The 21060-nt window shown below is 39.5% G+C and overlaps 1 protein-coding gene across 4 annotated transcripts; it reads left to right on the top strand.

The window, feature by feature from the left end:
• The first annotated feature begins 5915 nt into the window (after positions 1-5915).
• Positions 5916-20738, top strand: LOC309694642 (ATP-sensitive inward rectifier potassium channel 10-like). 4 transcript variants are annotated; one of them, XM_082514824.1, is made up of 6 exons: positions 5916-5971; positions 14224-14569; positions 16419-16630; positions 16854-16985; positions 17708-17885; positions 19231-20738. In XM_082514824.1, exons 2-6 carry the CDS (start codon positions 14224-14226, stop codon positions 19626-19628), a joined length of 1266 nt encoding a protein of 421 aa, XP_082370950.1. In that variant the 5' UTR covers positions 5916-5971; the 3' UTR covers positions 19629-20738. The 4 variants fall into 4 exon arrangements, with proteins under 4 accessions (XP_082370950.1, XP_082370949.1, XP_082370951.1 ...); XM_082514823.1 differs by lacking the exon at positions 5916-5971 and adding an exon at positions 7949-8249; XM_082514825.1 differs by lacking the exon at positions 5916-5971 and adding an exon at positions 9824-9957.
• The last annotated feature ends 322 nt before the right edge of the window (positions 20739-21060 follow it).

Here is a 21060-nt window from a genome sequence, read left to right as displayed (position 1 = left end):
CCCATGTGGCACTACTTAGCAGTGTGAGCTGTCCTGGGTTCTGTGTGCAAATTTTACGCTTTTAATAAAGTTTTTATGAAAGAAAAAAAAACGTTTTTTTTAAAGCAACAGCTTGCAATTGTTTTCTAAAGATACAGTCATTTAAAAGAAAAAGAAAAGTAAGCCCACTTTCAGTTCTAAGGTTTTATCTTTATATTTATCAGGACATTTTTTTAAAAAAAGTCATCTGTCAAGCATAGGGGGTGGTCCTCGCGGTTAATGAGCTGACCATGACCTACACTGTATACCAAAGTATTCTACAGTTAATGATCCCAAGCACTGCAGCAAACTGAATGGTTGAATGCTGGATTGTAATTAGTTTTTCACTCACTGCTTCAGCATTTTGCTGAATTTCTCTTTAATATATAACAACACTGCAATAAATCATGTACCATCAATCATCTGAGGTTGTTCTTAAATAATTTTAGAACGTGCTGAGAATTATTTTTAATTGCGTCCTGATGTACCCTTTTTAATGCCGTGTATTTATAAGATGAGTGTAAGTTTTTCAAGAGCTGAAAAAACATTTTTCAGCCTCTTCAGATTATTTTGTCAGTCTGCTATTTTCCTACAGCTGTTGCTGCTTACAGAAATGAACTGTCAGGACTGGGGACCCTTCCTCTGCTCATGGCTGAACATGCACTTCTCCTCAGGCATGAGGGGACACTTGGGTAAAAGGGCTGGGCGTCTTTAACATTAAAACGTTTCATTTCATTGGTAGCGAGGAGTTCAGCACTAAATCTGCCCTTGGGCTCTTACATAATGAAATACTACACTTCAGAGGAGACATACTGCAGATGTTGGTGGAACTAGAAGAAAAGTATATGTTCCAAAATGAAGGATATGTTGCTTTTGGGATTTAGTGAATATTTTCCATGGGTTTTACCACAAACATTGGGTCTAAACTCCTAAAGATCATTGCAAGTGTTGCCCCAAATTTCACCAAAATCTAGTGAGCACTGTTTAAGCACCAGTCATTCTTTAAAGTGTTGACTAAGTAAAAATCCTAAATTGATGTTTTTACAAAAGGAAGGCCGAACACTTTTCCAAAATAATCAGGAATAGTCCTTCAAGTACAAATTAAATGGCAGCCCATTTGTATGCATGTGAACATAACAGTAGCTTTAGTGAATAAAGAGTTTTAAAACCAGATGGTTTTAAAATGACAGGTTCATACACGTGTAATGTATGCATGCCAGAGTTTATGTGTTCACTGTATCACAGTGTGTCCTGTGTTATATACCTGCTTTGGGAGCTGTACAGAGCAGCCAGTGTTCTGTTACATACTGTTATGTAACTGCTGATTTGTATTCACACGGCTTCCTGATGTGCAAGCCAAAGCCCGCTGCTCTCACTCTGAATATAAATTAGTAACAGGTCACAAGTGCAAGAATTTTGCTTTGATAACCCAAAGCAGATTCGAGCTACTGTTTAATTGTAGGTTAATTGTCCTTTGACGTCCTTTTAAGGAGCAACAGGTTCACAATTAATTAACCAGAATTCCAGATAAAATTGGAGTTTATTATTTAGGCACGGCCTTAATGAAAGTTGTTACATGCATACTTTATTTTACTCTTTTTTCCCCCTTTTACTTCCTCCACAACATCCACAACCTCAACCCTTCATCTTGAATTGAATTCAGTTGAATGTTGAACACATTCATGTTATTTCCTGTTGTTTATAGGCCTCAAACCTAACCAAGCTAACCAGTTAGATTTGATCTGCAGTAGTGAGGCATCCATGCGCATGTGGATATATTATATATAGAAACACAGTCAACAGAATGCTGAATGAATGAATAAATTTAAAAAAAAAATCAATATTAACAACTTAATTTAGTGAACCAGAGCTATGATTTGTTTATTTGAGTGTTGGATCCTGGAACAAAGTATTGTTCTGCACTAAAACCCTTTTTTCCAGAAGCAGGAAAGTCAAAGTCGCTACGCGAAGGCTGAGAGTTGTCAAGTAAAACTGTCTGCACAAGGACGACTGGTTCAGCTGTGGCTCACCAATCAGCCTCTTAGACAATTTAACATTTTGGTTGAGTAACTTTCTACTTTCTGTTCTTTTACAGATAAACTTCCAAACCACGATACCAAGGAAAAGGATAAAACAAACTTGATCTTCTTTTGCTTTCTGTTGTTTCCTGTAGGGGTCGCCACAGCCCTCTGATAAAGGATGAATGAGGCTGAACTGTGAAGCTGAAGAAACTTTTGCCTTTAACGCACATTTATGTGTTTCAGTGTGTCTTTGAAGGGGAGCATGTCCTACTGGATGCAATGCTTATTCTGTAACATGCATTTCTTAACAATGAAAGAAACTGGGTCATTTTTTGTGTTCTGACTACAGACCTATGAGCTGACTTTAGCCCTCATGTTGTGTTCATTTCGTGTCAAACAATTTTGTGTTCCCACTTTATTAATCTCATTAATCTGATCTTATATGTCTTGAATTTGAGTTCTTATAGAAACACAATTTCTGTCTTATATTGATTATAAGAAATAATCGGATCAAACGGTAAACTGTGTATTAGAGACTACTCTGGGTCAATATTATAATGAACTTTTGTTTTGAAACATTTAAAAGTTTTATACAGTCACATAATGTAACCTGTTGTGTTCCTGGTCAAAAGTGAATGTTTTATTTGTGCACCGAGGAAAGTATCCCAAAACTACACTTGCTTCTGACACAGTTCCTGACCAAGACCGCACAAGATGAAGAAATTATCATCTTATGTCCCCGAGACCTCCAATCAAGCTCCAGAACCACAACCTTTGCTTGTTTCTTTTCAGGAAATCTTCTTTGTGGACAAAGACATTGAATCTTAGGTCAGTCTGATAAGTCAACTACATTTTTTGGAGGTAAAACTTTTAAAGTTGTCAAATTTGACCTAACACAACATTGGGGTTAAAAGCATCATATCACTAATGATGGCAGTTTTGAATAGTTAGATAATCAACTTGTTATTTTGTCAAAATAAAGAAAATAATAAGTAGTATCATATCCATCCCTAAAGACTGGAGTCGTCGTGGAATAAAGTGGTTATTATAGTTGCTTTCATTATTTTTCATGAAACTTTAACAATGAAGTCACACACCAACGAGCATAAATTGAGGGTTGGTGCCTTTGGCCACCAGTAGGGGGCGCTCCAGTCTTAAAAGCTGCTGATTCAGTAGGGGACGCTGATACTTCACTAGGTAATGATTTGGAATTCAAAGAAAAATTCTCATACTGAGCAACTGTGGTTCTAGCAGCAGTGCCAGAGGTATTATAAGTGTTGTCTGGACACCAGATCAGATAAGTTTTCATGAGGACTTTCTTAAAATTCCTTGCTCTTGGACTTATTCATACAGGGAGTGCAGAATTATTAGGCAAGTTGTATTTTTGAGGAATAATTTTATTATTGAACAACCACCATGTTCTCAATGAACCCAAAAAACTCATTAATATCAAAGCTGAATGTTTTTGGAAGTAGTTTTTAGTTTTAGCTATTTTAGGGGGATATCTGTGTGTGCAGGTGACTATTACTGTGCATAATTATTAGGCAACTTAACAAAAAACAAATTACCATTTCAATTATTTATTTTTACCAGTGAAACCAATATAACATCTCCACATTCACAAATATACATTTCTGACATTCAAAAACAAAACAAAAACAAATCAGCGACCAATATAGCCACCTTTCTTTGCAAGGACACTCAAAAGCCTGCCATCCATGGATTCTGTCAGTGTTTTGATCTGTTCACCATCAACATTGCGTGCAGCAGCAACCACAGCCTCCCAGACACTGTTCAGAGAGGTGTACTGTTTTCCCTCCTTGTAAATCTCACATTTGATGATGGACCACAGGTTCTCAATGGGGTTCAGATCAGGTGAACAAGGAGGCCATGTCATTAGTTTTTCTTCTTTTATACCCTTTCTTGCCAGCCACGCTGTGGAGTACTTGGACGCGTGTGATGGAGCATTGTCCTGCATGAAAATCATGTTTTTCTTGAAGGATGCAGACTTCTTCCTGTACCACTGCTTGAAGAAGGTGTCTTCCAGAAACTGGCAGTAGGACTGGGAGTTGAGCTTGACTCCATCCTCAACCCAAAAAGGCCCCACAAGCTCATCTTTGATGATACCAGCCCAAACCAGTACTCCACCTCCACCTTGCTGGCGTCTGAGTCGGACTGGAGCTCTCTGCCCTTTACCAATCCAGCCACGGGCCCATCCATCTGGCCCATCAAGACTCACTCTCATTTCATCAGTCCATAAAACCTTAGAAGAATCAGTCTTGAGATATTTCTTGGCCCAGTTTCAGCTTGTGTGCCTTGTTCAGTGGTGGTCGTCTTTCAGCCTTTCTTACCTTGGCCATGTCTCTGAGTATTGCACACCTTGTGCTTTTGGGCACTCCAGTGATGTTGCAGCTCTGAAATATGGCCAAACTGGTGGCAAGTGGCATCTTGGCAGCTGCACGCTTGACTTTTCTCAGTTCATGGGCAGTTATTTTGCGCCTTGGTTTTTCCACACGCTTCTTGCGACCCTGTTGACTATTTTGAATGAAACGCTTGATTGTTCGATGATCACGCTTCAGAAGCTTTGCAATTTTGAGACTGCTGCATCCCTCTGCAAGATATCTCACTATTTTTGACTTTTCTGAGCCTGTCAAGTCCTTCTTTTGACCCATTTTGCCAAAGGAAAGGACGTTGCCTAATAATTATGCACACCTGATATAGGGTGTTGATGTCATTAGACCACACCCCTTCTCATTACAGAGATGCACATCACCTAATATGCTTAATTGGTAGTAGGCTTTCGAGCCTATACAGCTTGGAGTAAGACAACATGCATGAAGAGGATGATGTGGACAAAATACTCATTTGCCTAATAATTCTGCACTCCCTGTACAATAATCTTGCATCTAAGATACATTGTAGTAATATATATGTCTGTATATACATATATATTTCTGCAATGTATCTAAAGTGTTGTTGAGGAGATGAAATACTATCAGGTGTGAGTGATTGGGCCTGCAAAGAGCATAGCAACTGGTGGCCTGAATGTCTGCTGTAAACTCACATATAGTACCTTAGATATTGAGGTCATTACCCAAACTTCCTGTTCCTGTTAAGCACATTTTCACCTTAACTTTATCTTATGGAAACTTGCTGTTTTTTCCTTGCAAGGGAAACAGGTCCCTGTGATGTGGCTGTGTGAAGAAATAAAGGTCATCTGAAAATGAGTAATACGTGTACCACACACACACACACGCAAACACTCACTCACACACACGCACACACACACACGCACACACACGCACACACACGCACACACACACACTTCTCAACCCTCACCGTTACCTAAACCACAGTGAGTTATACTATAATGACTTGTTTTTTTTTATCTTAAAAGGGAGCTCATTCCTCAAATGATCAATAGTAGGAAATACTGTCATATGTTTCCCTCTGCTGACTAAACCTGGAATTGCAGCAAAAGTCAAACTTCTGTAATTGGTCTTGCACAGCTACTATTTTTTAAACAAAACATCAAACATCCATCCATCCATTTGTCTATTGCCTAAAGCTCATCTGAAGCTGACAGATATTGAATGAAACATAGTATGATATTATGTATTTTTATTGTTATTATTGCGGCATCATAATTACATAATGCTGGATGCTAAACATAATGAATGAATGAACCAAGTCTACATTTTAAATAAACCCTGAATTTGTAAGTCTGTCATGAATATTGGCAACAAGTTTTTTTTTAAACTCTCTGTAACCTGATGTCTGTGTTTTCACCTTAGTGAATTCACCAAGCAGAAGTAAGAACCGGAAGGAAGTGGGAAAAACAGCAAAACAGCAACTAAATGTGCAGAGAGAATCAGATAAAAGGCTGCAGAGAGAAAAAGGAGGGTGAGAAAAAGAGTTTCTAAAGAACGGAGGTAAGTTCACCAACACCACCACTAACAGCTAACATGAGCCAAGAGCACTGACTGACCCCACCACACACACACACACACACACACACACACACACACCCCTACTTTTTTTCCCTAGCATGCGCATGAAGAGAAAAAACGGTAAACAGCTGATTTTTTTAACAGCTCTTCATACTGAAACTGAATCACATGCATGCACGCATGTATGTCTCGATGTCTCGAGTACTTCAGCACCTTGAGGTTTTAAATGATCAAAGTCATGCTCAAAAAGAGAAGATGGTGAGATCATTACTTTTTTTGCAGGTACCATATTTGATGACATATCTTCAATTAGAATATGTTGATACTAATACTTTTTAACTAAGTGAGAAAAAAACCCATCAGTAAGTGGTATAATAAAGATAAAGTTTTAAAGTAAAAGGGAAGCCATATTTTTATCGTTCCCCCTTGCTTGGTCCAACTTCCTAGTCAAGTCAGAAGTACTGACTGTAATTTACAAGAACTGTGGAGGAAATTGAATGTGGGTTGAGTGATGCTCATACAGGTTGGGGTAAAATTAGCACTGAGGGTCGACTTTACGTTCAGTGCACAAACTTACATATAATTAGTGTGCAGTACAGCAACTTTATTTGGACAGATACTTTTCTCACATAGTTACATAGTTAATAAAGGTAGTTTCCGCACATAATATACCTGCCAAAAACAGATAAACTCTAGACTGCGGGGCTATTAATGCACGTGCAGGTTAGCATGCATTATTTTAACAAAGTGAAATACTTGGCTAAATGCTCGAATGTTGTTGTGTTGTAATAACTGAATTTTCAGGCTAAATTACTTAGAGCTTGATTGTCACTGTGACCACAAAACAACCCTTGAAGAAAACTATTACTTCTACTTTTACTTTAAACTTTATAAACTAACACACACTTTATAATTCTTGCGCTCATACACTAATGTTGAAGTACAAGCACCTTGCATGGAGATGCCCTGCAAAATGCAGGAACAAATAACCAACTAACTGCCACAAATGAGAAGAATAAACGTTCATGCTGCTTCAGCCTACGCTTTGATTTTAGGATTCTTGCTCCTGCAGCTTTATAGATGTGCATGCAAAAACTGACTGCGTAAGAAAAGTTCAGACAGCGTGGTTTAATCTTATCTTTTTCCTTCCTCTTCAAAGGCCACACGCTTGCATTGCCACGATCACACATATTTTCCGTTTCTTTTGAATACACAGAAAACTTTTACACAGTTTCACAGTGGTTATTTAGTTTCCACGATACTGACTTCCTCTTCATATATGTGTCTTGTTTTTTTGGCGGTCGGGGGTAATACAGAAAGGCTCCAGTGTTGCTTTAAAATAGAACATCTTGATGGCAACAATAACAACACAAAAATAAAGTTCAGGGCTGATCCTGCACTTTGTTCAAAGTGGACTCTTCTGCACATGTGACCAATGGTCCTCATTGACCAATGGTCCTCTTTCTATTAAATAATGCTTTGTCACCCTCTCCTGAGCCAAACCATGGGGTTGTATTCACCTCACGGATGCCCCTCTTTATGTGGCGGAGCTTAACAGGATGCTCCGTACAGACGCTCTTGGACACAGCAAACGCCGGGCACAGAAGAAATGAATAGGGTGCTCTGTGGTTTCCCCTAAAAGAGTGTTTGTGTGTGTACTTGTGTGTGTGTAGGTTTGCTGCAGGGGGTGGTTTGTTAGGGCCATTTGTTGGCGCGTGCACATGTCCTTGTGTGCGTTTGTGCAGAATGTGCACGCGAGGCACTGAACATGTGTGTTTATTTCTCTCTGCGTGAATCTGGTGTGCTGCCTGTATGATGTATTCATGGCCCTTTGTGTCATTTTAATAAAAACAAAAGGAAAAAGGGAGACTGTGGGGAGTGGCGATCAATTATTACACCAATTACACAGACTTTCAGGACGCAACAGGGATTCAGGAATGAGAGAGCTCAGGGGGAACAGTGAGAGAGGGGCCTGTTATAAAGCCAAGTCCTGTCACTTTGGGAAGAATTTGTAGCCAGTGAGAGCGGGCTTTGGGTCCGAAACAAGAGCCCGATGAGCCAGTGACTGTCTCCATAATTCTCCTCAGCAGTGTATCAGTGTCGTGGGACGCAGGGTGTTGAAGTTACTCCTGCAGAGTTACAGTCCCAATTGTGTCCTGTGAGCATGACAACAAAGCAGCCATGTGGACGAAAGGCTGAGGCTCCAGGCTCCTAACTCCTCTCTGTACGGGTCAATTAGATTGCAGCCTGCGCTGAAAAGGTAAGCAAATGAATTCTCAACAAAGTGCGCTGGAAATACGAAAGAATAAATCAGAGTTGGACCCGATGATCATTAGACTCGTAAAGTAATAATTCTCCATGGAATTAATTCTCCAGGACAAAGCGATTGTGTAGATGTGTGTAATTATATATTTGAGCTTATTAAATTGATTTGATTTTTTACTGCATGTATTGTTGAACCTAAACAATATTTCAGAAAATGCTGACACACTGCAAATTAGATCATGAGAGCATTGCCTTGCACAATCAGAGGTTGCAAAACACAAAAATCCATGACAGTAGCATAAACGATCTTGAATATATCATTTACAAAATAAAAAGTTAATAAAGGGGACTTGTCTTTTTGTGCTGCATTTTGAAGTAAAGTTTCACAGTTCCTTAAAGTGTTTCTCTTAATATCTTGGTTTCCGGAAGATGATAGATAGATGGACATTTTATCAGCAATCAGCTTGTCAGCAATGATCAGTTTGTTCTTTCCATCTCTGTAAAACATACCATATAAAACAAACTTAAAAATGCTTTGAAAGCTGTGGATACAAATCGAGTTCAGTTTATTTCACAGTGTAAACCAGGCAGAAGGTTTATTATTGTGCATATTTGCTCCAGTTTATTATTTCAGTTTACCTTAAAAAAAGGTTCAATGCTGCCTCAAAAGAGGTAAATCAACAGTTTTTGGTGAAGATCTGATCAACACTTGAAGAAGTTTACACTTCCCCGCATCTCCATCGCAATGAAACTATAGCATGATATTGTCGATTATATTTCCCCAAATCTGATCTTTAAAGAGGGAGAACACGTCTAATAAATGAACTTTAGATCGTCAGTAAAAAGACGCTTAGAGGATGAGAAAAAAGTTTTTATTTCTTAATGAATCTTAATGAATTTTTTGACAGAAGGAAAAAAACAAAATAACAAATAAAATAAGAAGGGGGAGAAAAGTGTGTGTGAGTGTGTCTGGAGGGGAGGGAGGGGGATTACTCCTCACTCCAGAATACTAATGAGGGCCTTTTGTCACAGATCTTTCTCTCTTTCCCCTTCTGTCTGTGTGCTCTCATTTTCCACTTTACTCATTTCTCCCTCTCTTTCATTTTCACACACACACACACACACACACACACACACACACACACACACACACACACACACACACACACACACACACACCACTTCACAGGACATTCAGGACTTTTACTCATTCATTCAAAATGCACTGATTTGTGTTTACGTTGTGACGACTTGCTTTTCTTCCATCAGTGAAACGTTGAGTCCTCACAATGTGAAGACGTATTTATACTGACACAACATGACTGGCACACATGCATAGCTGTGCACTTGTATTTACATGCATACAAAATGACACACCTACGATCACATAAAAGACACATGTAATTTCAATCCTACTCTCACATAATCACACACACTCTCGCACACGCACACACATGGATGGGCACAGAGTCGTATTTGTCAATGGCGCCTTTTGTTTCTTTTATCTGAGCTCGCAACAAAGCATTCCTGTGTACACAGAGGGGAGAGAGATAGAGAGAAGGAAGGAAGGAAGGCGAGAGAAAGAGGAAAGGAGAAGAAGAGAGAGGAAAAGAGAAAGAGGGAGATCAGGAAAACATCCACTGCTCTTTTTGTCAGACAAAAGTTTTGATTGAGTTCTTGGATTCGTCTCACTGAGGCTGCAGGTACAGTAAAGTTGTAGCGCTGCCATGGAGATGGAATACATCCTGCTGGAGAGGTTCGTTAATAGTTTCCCTCTCATTTACTCTATTAGTTATCTGATACATGGCTGTAGTGGAATTTGCGAGCGTATTCGTGTGTGCGCGGCTGACAGGGACAGGGCTGGGTAAGAGGGTGATGCAGAGTTGAAAGAGTGAAGTTTTCAATTGATCCATTGTAAGTGCAAAGCCTTTGAATGGCTCACAAAAGTGTGATGTAATTAAAGCTGATCGGTTATGTAATCCACAATCAGCAAAGGAGCTATTTTTGATTTATGCTACGAGGCAAAAGTATATGGACACACCTGGTCTAGAGATGAGAATGAGGAAATAATATTTTCACATCTGTGCAAAAAAGTAAAAAAATTTTTGCAGTTTAGAATTTATCAAAAACCCTGACCTCAGCCCTATCGAATGCCTTTGGCACAGATGCTGGCTGCAGGCTGGACCGTGACAGTGTATAATAATTAAGTCCTTTACCGCACTTACATGCAGTTCACCAGAAATTTATTTGACATTGCAGACGAGTAAGAAAAGTGTTTCTAAACTCGTTTGCGTGCAAACTTCCTCAAAAGCATCTCTGGGCCTGTTGTCTTGTTGCAAATGTGAATTGTTACAAATTTCAGCAAAGCGATTTTTCATCTCTGAACTGTTTATATGAATTAATTTTATTTCGCTCAAATTTTCTAGGGGCAAAATCTGTTATTTAGAAAAAGGAGAGAAAGTAAGAGCTGTTTGTTTTTCTCTCCTATACCTTTTACACATCTTTGTTTTTATTGTGAACATCCAAGTAGGGTCCAAACTCTAGGCTGAGAATCCAAGTAAATGATAATTTTCGTTTATGCTATGAAGATGACACATGTAAGTGCCTCTAAAGTGAAACATAGGAGACAGAAAAACAGTCCCCAGCACAGCGGCATTATGAAGGGTGAGAATCTTGAATTAGGTTTAAAGTTTTGCTTTCAGATTCTGTTTGGCACTCTTGCCATCAATTCCTTTTATGGAGAAAACCCCTCAAAACTTTGCCTTGTTGTTTGTGTGATGTGATGGTGATTACACCAGACCTCATTTGCAAGACAGCTGAAGCTTGCCCAACTTATGCTTGCACGAGTAATTTACATTGTCATTTTTGGAGGAAGCTAGTCTGTCAGAAATAAACAACTGCTTTAGAAAAACAGTGTAAATGCAGCTGAAAATAGTGTCAGTTTGACTAGCTGCAAGAATAAAATGCCGTTAAGCCACAAATTCACAGTGTTTTTAGTAATATGTCTGTCACACTGATCATTATATGCAGAATATAATAAACACAATTTTATTACAAAAGATTTCAGTTGCATTGCAGGACTTCTTCTTACTTGTACATCTGAGTATTACTTCCACCACTAATATACGTTTGGAGCTCACCGATGCTTCTGTCATTGAGTGGGATCAAATCCCTGAAGCCAGGCTCCAAAATTTTATCAACAATCAGGAAGCTGAAATAAGATTCCCAGTAATCACAAATTATCATGTTAACAGGTGGCCACTTACTTTTTGGCCTGAGAGGACCATGAAGACTAGAAAGCTTTTATATCCTTTTACATGAAAAGGAGAATTTTACATTCTGCTTTAATGAGCGTGAGAAGTTCTCACAGAGTGATCTTCTGAGGATCCAGAGTGTAAAACACCCGAGAAAAGACTTTACAGGAGTCAAGTCTCAGCCTGAACAAGGCCAAAGCACACAGAAAGCTGAACTGGCCCTTTCCCTATCCATCTCTCACTGTCTCTTGCTGTCTCTGGTTTCCAGTCAGAAGTTCACTCTTTGTCCACTAAAGGTCTCCCTGATCAGAATCAACAGTAAGCTTTTTAAATAAACGTTATCTTGATAAACGTCTGAGTTTCCAACAAAGATTTTGACCTTAATTGACTCTTTCAAGTTTCTTCTCTGTCCTTTGGATCACAAATGAGTCTCTGTGTGGGTTGTCTGTTGCGTCAATGAATGCATCCTAATTACTGTCTTCTTTCTTTCTTTCTTTCTTTTCACCTTCCTCTTCCTTATCTCCCTGTTTTGTGGGCTATTCTCTCACTTGACCTCCATCATTTGTTGAACGTAAGTGAGCATGTCAAATTATGCAGGAGCTAGCTGTCTGACATGACCTGTATCTAAATATTCTTTCATCTACATATTCATGCAAACATACCAAAATGTAAAAACTGAAAAACTGAAATACTTGCTATCAGATCACGGGGACATTTGAAATTCAATTTGTCTTTCTAAAGACAGAAATAGACAGGTCTTTTGTTTTAGATGAGGGTTAGTCCAAATATGGGACTAAACATTGATTAGCAGCTGTTTCTCTTCCTGTTTTTCACATCAAGTATACATCGCCCAAACCTGGTCTTAAGAAAGATCTAACCACACTAACAGATGTGTGAGCTTGTACTTCCTCTAATACCAAGTCTCTCCTCTTTAGCATCCACCATCATGTTAACTGACACAAAGTGGAGCTGACAGCTGACAGTGATGGAGATGCTGTCAGTCTGAAGAAATGCATGCATTTCAAAGAACATGCTAAAGGAGTTAGCATCTATGAGTCAGAAATATCTGTCAAAATGCTGTGTGACATTTTACTATTTGAGGACATACAGCGAGTGTTATTCTTGTCTGAAGCATATGTGAACATACACATACTTGTGTGTGTAGTTTATCTTTCCATCACTGGTCACATGTTTGTTAGTTTGCTTTTTTCGTTAGTAGTTTACAGCTAGTGAGTCACAGGCACGACATGGTGAGATAATGTATGACTTCCATGCGTAACTATACTTAGTCACTGAAATTTACTTTTTGAAACCACATTTTAATGACTCACTCTACCGTTTAACCACCATAAAAAGCACCAAGCAGCCCACCTTACCTGAAAAACATGTACAGACTATTCTAAAGAAATGATTTACACAAGAGGAGAGTTCTCTATCTTCTATGTGACACAACACATGAAGCTGAAACCCAATAAGTTTTGAAACGTGAAGAAAGGTTTGTTCTTCCTGTTTCAGGTTTTAGTTTCAAAGATCGCAATCAAAAGAAGAACAAAGCACCCCTTTTGGGCCACACAGTGACGGCATATGTCACTTCTTCATGACTATATTTCAGTAAATTTCCAAACACCAAGAATGCCTATTTACGGAAATAATGGGCAGGGTACAGACATTTAAAATGTGTTAGTGTTAACTTGCCCTCTAAGGGTTTCTTCTTTTATTTCTCACATTTTTTTAATGGTGTTATCTGTTTTATATTTTTAGGGTTTACACAGTCTAACTCATCCATACTATAAGAACAGCCAGATGGCACTGGCCTTGCCTTCTCATAATCCTTGATTTGCTGCCTCTAAACTGTTGGCAGGGTGGCACTTCTCATTGCTGCTAAAATATTCATGCTTCAGAAAACTTTCCTTAAGCCATGATATTGGAAATGAAATATATGGTACATGTTAATATGTGTATTTATTCATTCTTCTGTCAGAACTACTCACTGAATATGTGGTGTTCTAATATTAACACAGTGAATTTTAGTAAATTCCTCAAACTATTATTACATTCAATCAGTTTCTGTTGGAGAGTGACTCATGACCAGAGAGGATTCCTGTCTGAGTGAACTCCCAGAACAGTTTCACCAGCTAAAGAATTTCCCACAACAACATGTGTGGGTCTGCATGACCTTTCATCTTTGTTATTCTGTTATTAAAATTATTACCAGGCTGAAACAAACACATATTAGACACGTAGTTTAAATGTGTTAATGAGAGAGCAGATATCTGCAGGGAAGTTACTAACAGCTGCAGTTAGTCATAGTGGGAAGAGTGTAAAGTCTGTACACAGGAAGCCACTGTTATCAGATTGGCTCTGCTTAAATATGAAACTAAAGTTCCTCTAACATGTGTCGGATGTCACACTCCGCTTGCCTCTTTTCAGCTAGCAGGCTTACTGTTCTGAAGGAGCTCAAATCATGAGCTTTTTTTGAAATCCAACCAATTAACTTTGTGCCTACACCTAAAAGTAAAAAGCACAAAACCACAAAATGCAAAGGTTTCCTGCAGCTTACACCACAGCTTATACCTGCAGACCCCTAACAAGGATTGTGCAGATCCTGTATATTTTAAAGCATAACATATTTTGCACTCCAGGATGAGAATGTGTACTTTGTGTCAGACAAATGACCAATAAAAACATTGTATTCCATTTTTTTCTATTTCCCAGATGACATCTGCCACACCTCCTTCCTCTCGTAGCTCCTCTCCACATAAAGTTTGCCACTCGCAGACACAGACAGATGTCTTAAAACCTTTACTTGGTGGTGGCATATCTAGTGGGGGAGGGTCTCTGAGGAAGAGGAGACGTGTCCTGTCCAAAGACGGGCGAAGCAACGTGCGCATCGAGCATGTCAGCGGACGGAGTGCTCTGTACATGCGTGACCTCTGGACAACATTTCTGGACATGCAGTGGCGCTACAAGTTCTTCCTGTTCACTGCCACTTTTGCAGGGACCTGGTTCGTGTTCGGGGTGCTGTGGTACCTGGTCGCACTGGTCCATGGAGACCTTCTTGGTGAGAAAGCAGGGAGAAATTTAAAAGAGCAAAGATCAGGTCATAGGTTCACACTGACACGCCTCACCGGCCTTGAGTTTGGCACATGGAGTCATTCTAAGTGATCTACAAGCGGGTTTTCAGTTAAAAGTTTCAACTGACATTAACAATCATTCACTATTACACCTGAAAAGTGTTTTTCAGTTACATAATTAGTAACTGAATCATACAGAAAGTTTCCAGTTTTGACTTCAAGTCATCTGCACAAAAAGTACCTAATCTTCCTGCGCAGGTTTGTGGTTTATTATGGGTCGAATACAGGAAATGTCTGAAAAAATGTCAGTGCTGACTTTAAAACCCCAAATTATTTATACATTTGAGAAACACTAAAACCTGCAGGTCAGTGCAAAAATATCTAACTATTCAAAAGTGAAAAACCGTTGTGCTGTGTGTGTGAATTCAAACCCATTCAAACCGAATGCACACAGTCATTGCATAAACTGAAACAGGAGTGTTTGCTAAGAAGCTTCCCAGACTTCAGGTGTTCATTGCGCTTTACACGTCATGACTTCTTGCAAAACCTCAGTCATGTCTGTTTAGGACACTCAACCTCAATGTATGTGCAACTGAGCAATGCAAGAAGAAGTGTGAAACAGATCTCATTGCCTTCTTCACACCAAAACAAAGAGACTACAGACAAGTGTGAAAACAACCATAATAGTGAATATAACCTTGACTAAAGAAGTGACTATAAGGGAAAGTGGAGCCAACAAGATCTCCTGTTCAAACTAAATGAAATGAAATTTATTTCTATAGCACATTTTAAAAGACCGGAGTACATCAAACTGTTTCACAATTCTACCGCAGTGCAGATAAAATTAGGGGCAGAGCATGACAGGTAAAACAAGGTACGAACAATACAATTACATAGTGCAATGCAACGGGTCAAAGTCAAACTGATTTGCTTCAAAAGCCAAGTTAAACAACTGGGTTTTTTTGGCGAACAATTGAATGGACTCAGCTGTGCGGACATCGACTGGGAGATTGTTCCAGAGTCTAGGGGTGGCCATAGCAAAGGCAGGGTCACCTCTGGTCTTTAATCGTGACCTTGGTTGCACTAATAACAGTTGGCTAGACGATCATAGTACTGTCTTAGGGTTATACAAGTCGAAGAGACCAGTTAGGTAGCTAGGCGCCAGGTTATTTCGAATTTTAAGACTAAGCAAAAGTATTTTAAAATCAATACGGTATTTAACGGGGAGCCAGTGTAAGTTAGCTAGGACAGGGGTGATGTGATCATGCCTTCTCCTGTCTTAAAGCTGCCAGTGCTATTCAGTTTAATTGCTCTATATTTTGTTATTTGTTTGAATTTAAATTTAATCATGCATTTAATAATGCATTTTACTTACAAATCTAACAGATCTATTGCCAAGAAGCATTGTTAAACAAAAAAAATAACTAACTAATTTCCTTACTTTTTGTGCTAACCAGGAGGCATATGCAGTGAGGGTGAATGTTATAGGAGGCTTGTAAAGAGATGCAGAGGCTGTTGTTTCTTTTTTTTACTGAACTTATCTTGCGGTTAAAGTGAAGTTTTAGCTATAATCTGGCAACTATATCATATCTTTATTCTATCTTAGTTTTCGTTAACACATGCCTCTCCCCCTCTTCCGCTGATGTTACTCGTGTCTCAGCAGACAGTGTGTTTAATAGCAAAATCCCTTTTTTAGCCAGACTTTAAATATTCTGGTCTGTTGTTCCATAATAATGTGTATAAAACTAAAAAGCAAATAATAACAAAAGTGTTTATTTTTATATTTTAAAATGACTTAAAAGAGCTTTTGATGCTTTTTTAAACATTTTCCTCCAGAGTTTGACCCTCCATCAAACCACACGCCCTGTGTGATGCAGATGCAGACGCTAACGGGGGCTTTCCTCTTCTCCCTGGAGTCCCAAACAACCATTGGATACGGTTTTCGCTGCATCACTGAGGAATGTCCAGCTGCCATAATCCTTCTTATAGTTCAACTGGTTATCACCATGCTCATGGAAATCTTCATCACCGGTACCTTTCTGGCCAAGGTAGCCAATACATGAAATATCCATGTAAGATGCAATGAAAAGAGACAAGTGCCTTGTATCAACAAAGCCGTGCAGGTCTTAATTTGTGTTTTGAAAACATTTTTTTTAAAAAAAAAAAGCAGAACTTGTCTTGACTAAAACAACACTGCAGTGTACATGTGAGCTGCAGGTTTACTCAATAATCATTAACAAAGATGACTCTGACCAAGTTCCTCCTGATCAGGTTGCCCGGCCAAAGAAGCGCGGTGAGACAGTGAAGTTTAGCCAACATGCTGTGGTGTCCGCCCACGAGGGCCGCCCCTGCCTCATGATCCGGGTGGCCAACATGCGCAAAAGTCTCCTGATTGGGTGTCAGGCAAGTATGCATGCAGATACTTTAAGTATACAGTAGCTGAGAAAAGTTCCACTTGTTACGGCAGGTCTAGCGGACCCGACCGCAACAAGAGGAATGATTCACCCCCAGTTCGACCCCAAGCAGCACATCACACCATAAGTTAAAATAAGAGATGGTTTATTTACAAGAACAAAACAAAAATGGGTTTCACAGGAGACACTCAGGCTTCGGGGTGGACCCACGCCAAAATAGCAGACAAAAGGAAACTAACTCAGAGGAGCGACTGCTTGCCTAGCCCCAAAGAAACATGACCAAACAACAATCACTTACTTCCCTGACTAACAAAACATGAGAAAACTGTGCCCAACTGCAAAGGCGGTCCACCCCTACTTCCTGCTGGATTCACAAAACAACACAGGGCATGTCGCAACCCCAGCTGGTTGAGGGTAAAACCGAGGATGGATGGATTGCCATCCTCAACCGCGTCATCTTATACCCCGCCTCCAGATCATCATCCAATCCAGGCACACCATCTTCAGGATCCACCACTCCTGGAGGCACACCTGCACAGTCACATTTATATGTCAGAACCCCAGCCCACGAAGACAGCCGTAACACACTCCATACTTGTAAAGACTAGACAATAAAAATAGGTTTAGAGGTCATAGATTAGTGTGAATGAGAAATTTGTCAAACTGGGAACCAGTTGAACTAAAGCAACATGTGCACAATATTCCTATCAGGTGACTGGAAAACTGCTCCAGACGTCTCTGACCAAGGAAGGGGAGACGGTTCGTCTGGATCAGAGAAATGTCCCCTTTCAAGTGGACACTTCCAGTGACAGCCCCTTCCTCATCCTGCCCCTTACCTTCTACCATGTCATCGATGACAACAGTCCCTTGAGAGCTTGGGCAGCCAAGGGTAAGTTTAGCGATGAGAGTAGTAGACTCGGTGGGTGGTGTCACAAACTGCATCAGAATGATTTCTTTGACCTTTGTGTCTCATTCCTCTGTCATACAAACATCTGACCCTGAAGGTTTCTAGCATAATTTTACCTCCTTCCAAGGTGCTGGTAGGAAAAGGCAAATGCTTTCAGCAACAGTTGTGTTATAGAGAAAAACATCATCCCTCATTCCTCCCTTTCTGGTGTATGTGGAGAATTTAACAATAGGCCTGCTTTCCACAAATTGTAGTTAGTTAATAAGCCTAGTAATGAACTGTTAAAAATAGCTTCAGTTTCTGAGAAATGTCATGACTAGGTTCACAAAAATTGAATTCATGCAGAAATAAATTTCCTCTTTTTGGTTGTGAAGTCAAAAGATTAAAAAAAGACTTTAAAAAATGAAGCCACTAGCTTAATGTTTTACATGTTGCTTGATGCTGTATTTGTTAATGTAGTAACTATGTCACATTCTTCAGGGGTCTCACACTCATTTTAGTTCATGAGCCACATTATAGTTATTTATTGATCACCTATTAAATAGAGCCTAAATAAAACCAGCTTTTTAAAAACAGATGATCATTTGGAGAATTTTAACAGTACTTCCAGCAGAGACATAGTTTTGTTTCACTGAAAACGCAACAAAACTGAAAAAAGGAAATGTGAAATGAAACAACATGGTCTCTGATTCCCAACCAGACCATGGGTGATGTCCTTCCAGTAATTAAATGGCTGTAAAGCTGATGACAGTTCTGTCTCCATTACTTCTTTATCTGCATGGACACTTGTTTTTGACGTGAGTTTTCATCTGCATAAAGATTCCCTAGCTGGGCCAACGTCCTCATTTTAGGTTTGACAGCGTTTTAGTAGGTAAAGGTGATGCTTGGACATGAATTGAGCTGCGGTTTGGGGAAGGCCTCGAAGGGGACTGCCGACGGCTCCCGGGCCTGGCAGATCTCCATGTACTAAATAGAAGTGAAGAAGTTAAGAATCGAAAACAAGGAGGGAGGGAGGGTGGGGCACGTAAACGAGAATGAACAGCTTGCAGAACTGGGGGAACCCATAGAGATGACAACCAGAAGGAGCGTTTTTAGAGGCGTGGTCCTGCTCCTGAAATTCCGATACACGATCTCCAATTAAAAGAAGATACACACAAAATGCTCATAATAACACAAATTAAGAGCACTACTAGTGGTTGAAAACCCTTTACTGTAAGTCTTTAAGTGAAATATTCTTATAACTTTCTTTCATCCATTTTGTCCTAAGGATATTCTTGGTCTTTAACTTTAATGTGACATTTCTTTCCATTGTATGTACCTTCTTCAGGTGGTGGCTGGACTGACCCAGAATTGGCTGACTTTGAGTTGCTGGTGATCATGAGCGCCACCGTGGAGCCAACCTCCGCCACCTGTCAGGTTCGCACCTCCTACCTGCCAGATGAGATCCTCTGGGGCTACGAGTTTCCCCCTGTAGTTTCCCTGTCTCCCTCAGGGAAATATGTAGCAGACTTTGCCTTCTTCGACAAAGTGGCCAAGACCAAGACCGCCCCCATTTTTAAGCCATCCAGCCCCCAGCACGGGTACCAGAGCAATGGAGGGGGGACTGTACCTGAGGTGACTGATCCAGAGAAGATTCGTCTGGAGCAGAGCTACAGGGAACAACGAGGAGAGGACCGAGGTCGGGTCAGGGACGCTCCTCTGAGTGTTCGCATCAGCAACGTGTGAAGAGTATAAACCAGAAGGTTTAAAAAGCAACAGGAGACGTCGCCAAGTTCAGTGTAAATAACAAATCAGTGAAACATCATATCGATGAACAGAACAGATTAATGCTGACTACTGTATGAACATGTGGAGTATGTTATTGTCATATGCTTGCTGGGTATGATATATATAGATACACTCACTTGACTGTATTCATATGAAGGAATAACGTCATAACTACAGCTCTTTACATCTGATCACAGCAAAAGTCCATTCACTTCACATACACTACATACAGTTTTAACTCAAAAAACTACAATACAAATGATACAAAAATCAAGTAAAGAAGATGGAAATCTCAGTGGGCACTAACCAAGTTACAAAAAGGTGTGAGACAGTGGTGTTTAATTTTCATTTTTTTCCAAAGTAGAGCAGAATAAAGAGTGGGTTTGGAGACGTTATTATGACGAAGTGAGATGGAAACACCCGCCCACTTAAGTAGAAGCACTGAACCGTGTATAATACGCCTAAAATGTATGCAAATGTGTGTTTAAAATACATACCCTGTTACATGTAAACATTTATGTACAAAGGTCATATGACTCTGAGTTTTTGCAGTAAAACAGGAGTAAAAGCAGTTTTTCTGCCTCCTGCAACCCCTCCCCACCCCCGATTTCCTCTAAACGAGTAATATATTTTATATTTCCTGGTAAAAACCCAAACATGTACTGTAATAGTTCAAGTAAATGTAGCACTACAACTGAAAAGTAGACAAAGCTGATACGTTTTGTGTTCAGTATGACCTGTATGTTGGTAATGGTATTTGTATTTCATGATTTCTGTCATGCGTGACTGCTGTTGCTGCTTCAGAACATAGCACTTTATGTATGTGATGTAAATTTGCATCTTGAAAGGTTAAGGTGAATGTGTGTTAAATTTTGAGTCTACTAAAAGCACTCAAACACTGAAAATGATTGAATTGTTAGTTTTAAAAAACAAATGATTAATGTTTTTTAACAAATCAGACTGTAACAGTTTTTTGAATGTCTCTGTAGCTTTAATAATATTAATATGTCCAGATATGCACAAACATTAAAGGAACTCTCCTTTATGTAAAAAGCAGTAGCCTACTATTCCTTGAACACTTCTGTGATCACTTTGTTGGATCCCCTTATTTTTTTTAGTGTACAAATCACACAAAAAGTGGAACAGTAGGATACATCACAGGGGAGTGCTGGGATGTGAGAATGTGGAATAGTAATAGTTAGAAATGAAGTGATCCATGAGCTTAATGGATCTGAATAGGATGAAAAATACATGTTTTGTAATACTTCCTTCACATTATGAGTGTAAAGTGTCTTTAAAGACCAGCTTAGTGACTTAATCTTATCTTTGGTTTTCTTCATCCTCCTCTTGTACACCACTTGACCCACTTGAACTTGTACCACCCTGGAAA

Source organism: Aulonocara stuartgranti (genome assembly GCF_965226115.1).
Source record: "Aulonocara stuartgranti genome assembly, chromosome: 18".
NCBI lineage: Eukaryota > Metazoa > Chordata > Actinopteri > Cichliformes > Cichlidae > Aulonocara > Aulonocara stuartgranti.
This window is presented reverse-complemented; position numbering and strand designations above follow the sequence as displayed.